At 39.4% G+C, this 10,973-nt stretch overlaps 2 protein-coding genes across 2 annotated transcripts; both read left to right on the top strand.

Annotated features, from left to right (window-relative positions):
- Nucleotides 1-1,401: 1,401 nt before the first annotated feature.
- Nucleotides 1,402-3,540, top strand: LOC139644348 (chemokine-like factor). Its single transcript, XM_071519701.1, has 4 exons — nucleotides 1,402-1,536; nucleotides 2,132-2,287; nucleotides 2,637-2,732; nucleotides 3,079-3,540. Exons 1-4 carry the CDS (start codon nucleotides 1,450-1,452, stop codon nucleotides 3,187-3,189), a joined length of 450 nt encoding a protein of 149 aa, XP_071375802.1. The 5' UTR covers nucleotides 1,402-1,449; the 3' UTR covers nucleotides 3,190-3,540.
- Nucleotides 3,541-3,688: 148 nt separating this feature from the next.
- On the top strand, nucleotides 3,689-9,594 carry cmtm3 (CKLF-like MARVEL transmembrane domain containing 3). Its single transcript, XM_071519700.1, has 5 exons — nucleotides 3,689-3,903; nucleotides 7,430-7,585; nucleotides 7,786-7,881; nucleotides 8,081-8,198; nucleotides 8,590-9,594. Exons 1-5 carry the CDS (start codon nucleotides 3,787-3,789, stop codon nucleotides 8,616-8,618), a joined length of 516 nt encoding a protein of 171 aa, XP_071375801.1. The 5' UTR covers nucleotides 3,689-3,786; the 3' UTR covers nucleotides 8,619-9,594.
- The last annotated feature ends 1,379 nt before the right edge of the window (nucleotides 9,595-10,973 follow it).

Genomic DNA, 10,973 nt, shown 5'->3' with positions numbered 1-10,973 from the left:
ATACACACACAGAGATAATTATTAAAATAATCAATACATTGAAATGGCTATACAATTAACCAAGTCTTGTCTGATTCCTGTTTCTCTGGTATGGCTTAATATACCTGAGAATCAACACTTTAGTTTCACAACAAGCAAATAGTAAACATGTTGTCCCCCACCAGTGATGTAGTTCCACCCTTGGGTCAGTCAGTGATTGCTGAGTGAACTTAGTGTACTTGAAATATGAGTGAAATTGTATAAGCATTGTCGTATGGGACAATGAAAGGACAGATTGACCATATATTTCTGTTGCCTACTCTCCTCAGAATTAGGCATACAAGTTATATCTTGAAATGTAGTAAACTGTAATTGTCCTGTTTTTACTCAATACAGTACAAAATATAAGAACTACAATACGCAATAAATACAATCCGTACATTACACAATGTACACTACAATACAATTTATAATACAATATACAATATAACATACAACACCAGGAGCATGAGTGTTATGAATAATATAATTGCTAAATGATAAGTGATATATGGGATTGCACAGTAGGTAAGTGGTAATATGATATAAGTAGTCAACACTGATGGCACAGTGGTAGTGCAGTGATGAGTGCAATAACAGTACAACAGTCCAACAACTGTACAATAACTACAGTGTCTTGTGGTTAGAGGTTTGCCCAAAAATTCTCCATTGACTCTCACTTCAACACATCAACCCAGTCTGATGTCTCCAAGTGTGTAGCGTGTGAAGACTACTATGTTACCTATGATAACTTTAACTGTATTGCTTTACCACTGAGTCCCCATTCATTGTCCCCCACATTGTATGATAACTTTAACTGTATGACCTGCTTTACCACTGAGTCCCCATTCATTGTCAATGCCGCCCCCTAGCAGCACAAAGTCAATGTTACAGTGTGACTAACAAACTAACGAACGAATGAACGAAAGGACGGAGACCGATCCATAGTCCCTCCTTTGGTGGGGGACAATGAAGTTAATGAGTATGCTGCTAAAACATCAAATAATGTACTGCTGTCCAAATGCTTATGGACCTTGCTGATGCTGTTGTTGGATTATGTATCATGGTGATGTAGGAAAATTTGCTTGTACATGGCCACATAATATATTAAAGGAATAGTTCACCCCAAAATGACCAGAGCTTTGTGAGTGGGGAAAAATCTAGGAGATAATGAGGTAAATATTGGACTGCCAATGCAGCTCAATTAACAACATTCTTCTGTTCCTGTGAAAGTCATGGAGCAATATATTCAGTAATCAATTATGATGTTTTCTTGCTCTTTTCAGTCACATTACAAGTGCCTAGCAGTTGGAGGTGTGAAAACACTGCACTTATTCTTAGAAACAGTTATTCGTGTTCTACGCAACTCAAGGGAAGTTGCATGATTCAGGAAACAGACGGACAGACTTTTGCAAATGAGATCAGAGCAACATGTCGGAAGATCGCAATAAAACAACCATGGAGGTTGATACTGCATTTCTCAGATCCAGGAGGGGCATCCTGAAACTAGCAGAGATGGTGAGACATTATCACACATTATCAAAAGTTTTAACTGAGCAGTTTCCACAATGTGAAAGCGAAGACACACTGGCGATGTCTTGAACACTGTTGCCAAGAAGGGGAACAAGGTCCTTGAGGCAATAACAAGGCGTTGATGTGAAACAATGATTGCATGATTTTTTTTTTTACATTTATGCTAGATTTTTACTTACCCATGTCAATGGAATTAGTTTGCATTAAAATGCCAAGAGCATCTTAGAGGCTGTAGCAAAGAAAACATTATAAAATGGTCATACAGAAAGATTAGTGGCAGAAAACCTCACAGTCAGATAGCTGATGACTAGTTCCTCTTACTGTAAGAAAACAGAATTGGGAAATATGTGAAGGGAAATCTGAGTCCAGGAGTTTAACAGACAATCTGTGGCTGCAGACTGTTTTAGTCCGTACAGACCATTCAGTGGATTGATGTGCTGCTCTCTGCTGGACATTTAGTGAAAAGTCACAGGACTTGGTACTACAAGCTACTAACACTCATATGCATAAAGTTTTACAATTTAGATTTTGTTTTATTGCAGTGATTCAATATATGATGTATATATTTCTTCTTCTCTAGGTGACTCTGTTTGTGGCATTTGTGTGTTTCGCTGCAGCATCCAGACCGAAGTACATTGCAGCCACAGCCTTGGAGTTTCTGATCACTTTTCTTCTGCTGTTGCTGTACATGCTCAAGCTGAACAAGAGGCTAACTTTCTTCTTCTGGCCTCTCATTGTAGGTGATCTTTTATAGCACAACAGCAACAACAGTATCATACAACAGTTTATAGTCCTTGCAACAAAAGAGTATGTGCATGCAGGTTGTTTTTAGAATTACACACGGGCCAGAATATCACCTTTTTGCCATACCATGTATCATGCATTAATGTATTCTACAAGTTTGTGAAAATGAAATATGAAAAATGAAGTGAGATATCTGCAAATGTGACTTTAACAAATTGTGACTATCTGCTCTATCTAGCCTCTAATGTCTAATTGTGTTCTGTTGTTTCTATTTATCTCTTCTCTTCTCTTCTCTTCTCTTCTCTTCTCTTCTCTTCTCTCTTCTCTTCTCTTCTCTTCAGGATGTTTTCAATTCAGTGTTTGCAGCAGCCTTCTTGATCGTCTTGAGTCTGATTGCTTTGTCTACTTACACCGTCAAGGGCACGCTGGGCGGAGGGGTGAGATAATGTTTCTATAATCTATAATTGGAATCTCAAATCTGTAGTTATGGTGGGCAAATTTGTATATTTGGATTCTAGTTTTCCCCCTACACTGACAATAAAAAATAGTTTTCAAGGATTGCTTTTGTCTGAACAAAGGCCACATGCACTGCAGCAGTAGCAGACTAGAAGTCCCCATGAAAAATTTGCGTTTCCAGGCACACAGACACACACACACACACACACACACACACACACACACACACACACACACACACACACACACACACACACACACCACTGCCACAGTCTTGACCTATAGTCTAATGCTGCATTCATCTTGAGATCTGCTCTCTATTTCCAGATAGTGGGTTTAATGTCAGCAGTGCTGCTGTGTGCGGACAGCGTCATGCTCTTCAAGAACATCACATTCAACAAGCCAAGAAATGAAACCATCAATCAAGGACATAAATGAATTAAAGAATGAATGCATTAATAATTGAATTAATTAATTAACTGAAGAAAACTCATCGACAGGTTCAAACGACATCGACTCCCCACCCTGGCTCATGTGCTCTGAAATCTAAATAAGTCTAATTGAACTTATTGTAATTAACTCAATAATGTTAAAACATTTGCACAAGTGGCAGAAAAGGTGGATAGATGCGTGGACATATTTTAAGATTCTTATTGCAGTCTAAATTGACGTGATTAATTTTGAAGATGTTTACATATTGTCAATATGGAATTCACTCTGATGATTAAACCTATTGTTTGGAGAAAAGTGAACAATAAAGATATTTTCTTTCTCTTGTGACACCATGAACTGAATATTTCCATTGAATCGCACAGTAATGTGTTTTCTGCAGCTGGCGGCATCACGTTTCACATCTGGAGAATGCAGATGTTGCGCTTTTGGGAGCGAGAGCTGCGTTTCCGCGCTGTCATTGTTTCCGTTTCCACTTCCAAGAAGCCACACGCCTTCACGTAGCTTTGCATTTTGCCCCAAGTCTGTTATCTTACGTGGACTGAAGCTGTCTGGATTTGAGAAGAGTTATTATTCTTCACAATAATGGGGGACATCGAGGCTCCCAACTCGACTGAACCGCGCCAAAGTGTCCTACTCTCTATTCTCCCGAGCAAAGAGTTCGCCACCTCAAGGAAAGGAATGCTGCTTATTGCTGAAGTGGTAAGAAGTGACCTGAATAATCATTTTTTAAATAACTTCAGTAAAAGTTAGTGTACCATTGTTTCGCCTGTAGGCTACCGTGCAGTCAAACCGCGCCATTACGCGCTTTGGATACTATGAGTGTTATTGTTACCTACATTAAAGACTGAGTTCTCACAGTAATGAAAGCTATATATTATAATACACAGGTCGAATTAACTTTAGCAGATTGTTCAACTGCTCAGTTCGTTCATTGTCAATATAGGTCAGCCAATGTTTCCATCACAAGGTTTCCATTAGTCAAGGGAGGAGCGTTTAGTGTAGGGCTTCACAGCAACGATGAGGTAAACTGTTGAAACTTGTAGTAAACTTTTAGACTGGAATGTGGAGACACTTTACTGTGCAAAGTGTTTTTATAAGTATAGACGCACTATCTCACCGGTCTATTCTGTTCAGTATTGTCTTAGGTCGTTATGAGAGTCGTCTGTCTTGTCAGAGATGAATAACGGTATAAAGTTTTCTGAATGTTATGCATAGTATTTATGCATAATCCATTAAAATAGTCGCTGCAAAAGCCAACAGAGAAATAATTGATCATTACTGACTTAAAATTCCAAGTGAATGTCTGTGTTTTCAAACTCAACAAATCAGGAAATGAAAGCGGGGGTGTGACCAGCATCATGTATGTGTGGGAAGGGTCCTTATGATTCTGCTGATTCACAATAGATCAGATTTTCTCTAACTTTCACTTACTTGCAAGAACTCAATCACTCCTATCTACATCAGCAAAAAATAAATATAGATTAGGGGACTGAACAAATGCTGCATTATAATGTACCCTCACAGTTCTGTCATGTGACATTCAGCGTCTGTGAGCAGCTTCCCACTTCCCCACAGTTATCTCCTTCACACTGATGGCATAATATCTAGCCGGAGGCACAGTCCCTAGTGTCTATAAGTGCAGGCTCTCTGCCCCCCTGCACTTACAGACACAATACAGCCTTTCTGCTCCCACTCCCCTTGTCTGTCCCATGCTAAAAGTTTATGGGATCTGCTGATAGTAGATAACAATGGTAAAACTCTTGAAATCAGAAATGTGCTCTGTGTGTGTGTGTGTGTGTGTGTGTGTGTGAGAGAGAGAGAGAGAGAGAGAGAGAGAGAGAGAGAGAGAGAGAGGGGGCATGTGTGTGTTAGGGTTGCAGAGTTTTGCACAGGATTCAACATAGCATAATTTATGGTCCAGCACCTTCTATTTGTGGCAGGATGTGAAAGGATGCACCCGATATCCAATTTTTAAAGAGTATACTGACAATGCAAAATAGATGTAGCAACAGTAGTAAAATAGCTGATTATCTCGCCAGTTTGTGGCTATAACCTGCTTCTGTACCGAGGACTCATCTAACAAGTCAAAATGTGATTTACCAGTTGTTTAGTCTAGGTTTTATCATGGCATTGTGATACTATTGCACATCATTTTACTTCTGGTACAGTATTGTGCCAAGTCCGCTGTGTGTGTGTGTGTGCATGTGTGTGTGGGAGTGCATTGCTGGAACTGCAACCTACATATCCTTGTGGTAGCTGCAAAACTATTTATGTTGGAATAAAGTCACATAGTTTTATTGTGTTTCTGATACAATTCAAAGCGTACAGGCTGTTATGTCAGCACACCTCACTCAGTCAGTGAAGCTGAGCCATTAGATGTGAGGCTTCCAGCGAAAACAACTTGTAGCTTTACCATTCTTGGGAGTATTAGTCAGACACATACCCTGCTGTGCATGCATTATTATACACAGTGTGTCAGACCACCCTGTATTTCTCATTAGGTTTTTCAGTCTCAGCCACTCCAAGGACAAGCAAGAGGCCCGATAAGGAATGTGAAATTACAAGGTGTACACTTAAGATGTTGTAAAAGAAGGTCCTCGCAGTATTTTGAAAATATTCAAAACATTAATGCATGATACATGGTACAGCAAATGTGTGCAAAGTATGCCTATAAAGTAAAAAATAGGAATTGTCAAAGTTCTTAGGTCTTAGCTGGGATGGCTCTGATTAGACCTGTTCTGGCTCTGTATGTATGATGTTTTATTTAGGTGAAGTCACAGCAAGTCACAGTACCATATTAATGATAGCCTAGTCTTTTGCATGATGGAAAACAAGCTCTCTCCTCAATCTGATTTTACCTCAGAATACAGTTAACCTTTACTCCAGAGTTTTACATACAGTACAAACATACATAGACCTGTAAGCAATTCAAAATCATTGTAAAATGCAACAGTGTAGTCTCACACACTCTCTAGCCATTCAATAACTAGGAAAATAATTTGTTTTATGGAGCAGCGTCCTGTGCTTTTAAGTTGTTTAATGCAGCACAGTCATGATCCCTACATTCTGGGTTTTATTCTTCATAAGAAAGCATGCCCAAGGATCTACCACGAACCTCTGATAAAAGGTTCAACAGTTTACCTGTCGGTGTTATCCTACAGGGATGAGTTCAGGATGCACAGTAGCAGTATTTTGATGTAAAGTGTAGAGTAAAGCCTGTGGCTGCGAGAACAGCAGCTGCAGCGGTTTGGGTTCGGTCAGGGGGAGTTCCTACCCTCGGGCCGGCCTTCTCCGTCTGTAGTTTGGATGACTGGCTGAAACAAAGACAAGATGGCCGGGCCTGTTTAAGATTACAGTGTCTGGACTTGCTTGGGCTGATATGGTTTGTCCAGCACTTCCAACACAGAGCCTCAAGGCAAGGCAGGCTCGCTTGACTTGTGCTATAACCAACGGCGAATACGTTTTCATTGCACATATATGCTTTCAGACACTTTATCGTGACAGTTTAATGGCTTTGCTTCATTATACATCTTCGTGTTTGTATGTGTTTGAACGAGTGTGTGTGGTGTATGATGTGTGTTTGCATGAGAGGGGGAGGGGGAGAGAGAGAGAGAGAGAGAGAGAGAGAGAGAGAGAGAGAGAGAGAGAGAGATACAGTGTAACAGTGTACAAGCCTGTGTGAATAAACATTGTCTTTTAACAGCTGTATCTCCTTACAGCTTGATACAGGAAGTGGGCCTGTGTGAATCACAGCTTTGGGGCAGTGTGACAGTTTCTTGAAGGGAGAGTTTTGCCATTTCAACAACAAGAAGATTCAAAATCAAGATTCAACATTGGATTACAAATGGAAATTTCCCTTCGGCTTCAAGCAGCTCAATTAAAAACAAATAGAATAACTTTAAAGTGCAAGAGAGAATAGCAGTCATAAGAAAATACAATTAAATGCAGTAAAAATCATACAGTAAATACACACGGGGAAGTGGGGTGGGAGCAGCAGTAATAGATAAATACAGATGTGTGTTGCAATTAAAATGCAATTGAGTCCATGTTTAATACCATTCCTTTAACCTTCTGCTGTCCTCTTGGTTGAGTTGAGTTTAATCACAGAGACTGAATGTTTAAATGTTTTACACACAATGAGAAGCTTTTGTTCTAAACTTCCCATTGATCTATACATACATGTTCCAGTAACTTTTCGCTGTCTGTGTTTTAATTGTCTTTTCAGGCTCTGTCCTTCATATCGTTCGTGTGTTTCGTGGCGTCCACAGCGGCGGCCTTCGTCACGGCGCCCCTCCTCGAGTTCCTGGCTGCCCTCTTCTTGCTGTTCGCCTACTCCACCAAATTCAATGAGAGATTTAAAGGATTCCACTGGCCTCTTATGGTGTTTGCACATTTCAAGCAAAATTCAAAACCTTTTCATTGGATAATATGCATGCTGAGAAGATTAACTTAATAGCTGTGATGCTCCACTAATATGTGAAGAAAACAAGGCTTCCCCACATCTGAAAACCAAAAACAACATAATGTGCAATATGCTTTTTTTTTCAGCGAGTCATTGTGTTCTTTTTTTCTCTCTCAAAGGATTTCCTGAGGTGTGTGAGTGCCTCCATCATCTTTTTTATCATCTCCATAATTGCAGTGTCCAAATACGTAGACGGTTCCTCCAAGGCTGCTGGGGTAAACTTGACTTTTGAATTATCTCATCAGAGCTCACACCACTGTAATTGATGTACTTCCTAACAGTAGTACACACACATACACACACACAAACACACAGACACACACCTACACACCTAATCTAGTATTACTTATTTTTGTCTGCATATTGTATTCTACTTCCACGCTGTATTGATATCAAAGCACATTCTCTTCACAGATATTTGGGTTCATCGCCACCATTGTTTTCGCCTTAGACTTTTACGTCATTTTTAATGACCTGGCAGATTTCCTCAAGCAAGGCGGGCAGTCAAATGACGAGCCATCAAGACAACAAGGTAACACGACTGCGTACTCTGACATCCTTCTGCCCCTTTCTGAGGTTAAGCTCGCTAGAAATGAAACTTGCAAAAAGGAAATGCCGACCTGCATGTTGATTTCTACTGAGTTCTCATCTCTGAAACACAGAATTATGATGTGACAGCAACTTTTATCCTTCATGTTTCAGTCGTCTCATTGTTCAGTGGTTAGAAACGTGTTAGAAACTTTGTCCAAATGCACCGTAGCACACATGTCCACTTTCTTGCATGAGGTAAAGTCTGTAGACTCATCAAGGCAAGTTTCACTTTCGTTTTTTTGCAGTATTAGGTCCAGAGGAAGTGCACTCTGGAGAAGTAACTCTGATTCTGATACCTGAGGTGTTTTTGACTGCTGTCTTTTGTCTTCTAGATGATTCCTCAGAGTACGACTCGGACTGAGCAGTTCACTGCAGGCGTCCTCACCGAACAAGATAACCAGCGGCACAAGAAATGCACAGACGGCCTCAGCTAATCTGGCATCTGCAATCACACCTTTCATCCTGCCACAAGGTTACATGAAAAGTGTGTATAGTAGAGATCATTCAAAGGACACACTGATAGTTGGTTAATTATCAATGCATTTAATAGTAGTAGGATTTCAAATTTAGGATTAAAGGAGTACACTGGGAGGCATTAACTAAACTCAGTTATACATAGAGTATTTTCATATAGAAGACAACATATAAAAAGGGCAAAGTGTTTTGAACCAGATCCTCTTCAGCGATCTCCTCTGAACAAAGTACTTCTGTTATGCACCCAAGGGATGGAAATGTATTTCAAATATATATCATGCCAAGACATTCAGGAAAACAAATCTATACAGACTTCTGAAGGATATATTTTGATCTTTCTGATCTCAGTGTCATTGCAAATAGTTTTAGAAACTTGGCAGAAATAATGAAATCATGATCCAGTGTATTTCGCGCTCACTCTTACCAGCTGTTATTTTTAATTCTGCTTCTGAAACTATTGTAAAGCTGTGAAACGTGTTTCGTCTAATTTTAAGGGCTTTGATATTTGTTTACAGCAGATCCAGAGCCCTTTGTAGGGTCTACATGGAGGAGCATATGAATAAAGGTTAATACTATAATTAATAATGACGCTTGGGGTGTCAGCTGATTCTTGGGGATGTATTATTGTGACCCTAAATTGAAAGCCCATTGACACAGTAACCTACAACACTAATATCCTATGAAGCCCTGGTAAAATATTACATTCAGTCCACCAATGTCAAATACCTATTTTAGTGAACAAATTTATTTGAAACTGCATAATTGAGTTATTATAGGGAAGTTGTGCAGTTATAGTTGTTAGGATGGGTTTGATTTGAAGCTCTGCATAAAAATATTGATGTGTGTGTGTGTGTGTGTGTGTGTGTGTGTGTGGGGGGGGGGGGGGGGGGGTAATTTGCATGTGTGTAAAATTTTACAGTATTACTCCAAACATGTTTTTATGTTTACTGTGTTTCACTGAACAGATTGTTGGCAGCAGGTTGGCTGGTTTCACCCTCTGTCCAATACCCACTATGCTTGCTGAAGCTGAACTTTACAGGAGTGTATTTTTGTAATATTAGGATAATGTTCTGTTATGATATTCTGATAATACAGTCATAAGTACAGATTCCAGGTCTCTTGCACCAGTTAACAGAGTTTAAGCAGGGTGCTCTGCTGTTTCAGTTTGTTCGCTGTATGTGCTTCCCATGAGCTGTGTAAGCCATAGACTGTAAAAATATGTAAGCATAACAATGTATTGGAACCACTTGCCGCAGTATTATTTAGTTAAATGCTCAGTGTCATTTATGTGAATCATTTTGGTTGTGCATTCACTTTTCAGCTTTTTTCTGTTAATTTCTGCTTGTATGTTTTCTCCAAACTAGTGTGTGTTGATATGATTTCTATCCTCTGAGCCTTTGTTCCTTCAGTTCACCCAATGCCACTACTGAGAAATTAGAAGCAGCAGAAAACCTTGAGTAACTGACTGTATTTATAATATGCACTGTGCTGCATATGTGTTGTGACTGCATTATGAATTGAAAATGGTAGACTGAAAATCATTCTCGAAATCTTGGCATCAGTGGCCTCCAATTTCCATTTTGGCTTTCCAACTGTTGTAAAACTAACTGTAGTATTGGGAGTTAAGAAAATACTTCCCAGTGTTGTAGTCAATTCAACAGTTACAGATTGTTGTGCCTTTGATCAGAGGATGCAGATAATTTAATGTGCAACTTCTGTGGCCTCATTTATAACAAGGTCTTAAAATCAAATTTAATTTTTTGAATGGTGCGTAGGTAGAAATCCAAAATGTTCCTACATATAAATGTGCACGAACTTGATGTGACAAAGCTCCCAGATCTATGCCAGCTGCTGGCTTGATGTGCGCACATCTGCATTGCAAAATAGAATAACTTTGATTGATGATAATTAGTGTGTGACTTTAGTAGTGCAAGGAAATGAAGCTCATGTGCGCTCAAATTCCTTAAGTATGTGCATGTGTGTGTATTTCTGGGCAGAAGTTGCATGCATAGATATATTGAGTCACAGTCCTTTGCCATGTATACACAATTTGAAAAATGATCTTAACATCATGATGAAATCTGAGTACAACTCTATAAATGAGGCCCCTTGTTTAACTACTGTAGGTTAAAAATAAAATTTGTTCCACAAGAACGACATCTGGATTTCAGGGAAGAACTGTTCTGCCCTTTGTGCAAAAAAATATTTAAATAAAAATGGAACCATTTTCAATAATGTCCAA

Source organism: Centroberyx affinis, unplaced genomic scaffold (assembly GCF_046629955.1).
Source record: "Centroberyx affinis isolate AG114_WGS23_722 - 3 ecotype Tasmania unplaced genomic scaffold, CSIRO-AGI_Caff_v1 ptg000722l_1, whole genome shotgun sequence".
NCBI lineage: Eukaryota > Metazoa > Chordata > Actinopteri > Beryciformes > Berycidae > Centroberyx > Centroberyx affinis.
The sequence above is the reverse complement of the archived record's forward strand: the minus strand, read 5'-3'. Positions and strand labels throughout refer to the sequence as shown.

Excerpts from the sequence above, each read along its gene's own strand:
- LOC139644348 (XM_071519701.1), top strand. The coding sequence starts at position 1,450 with ATGTCGGAAGATCGCAATAAAACAACCATGGAGGTTGATACTGCATTT. Across the intron at positions 1,537-2,131 it reads TCCTGAAACTAGCAGAGATG|GTGACTCTGTTTGTGGCATT; the intron begins GTGAGACATTAT and ends CTTCTTCTCTAG. Across the intron at positions 2,288-2,636 it reads TCTTCTTCTGGCCTCTCATT|GATGTTTTCAATTCAGTGTT; the intron begins GTAGGTGATCTT and ends TCTTCTCTTCAG.
- cmtm3 (XM_071519700.1), top strand. The coding sequence starts at position 3,787 with ATGGGGGACATCGAGGCTCCCAACTCGACTGAACCGCGCCAAAGTGTC. Across the intron at positions 7,586-7,785 it reads GATTCCACTGGCCTCTTATG|GATTTCCTGAGGTGTGTGAG; the intron begins GTGTTTGCACAT and ends TCTCTCTCAAAG. Across the intron at positions 7,882-8,080 it reads GTTCCTCCAAGGCTGCTGGG|ATATTTGGGTTCATCGCCAC; the intron begins GTAAACTTGACT and ends TTCTCTTCACAG.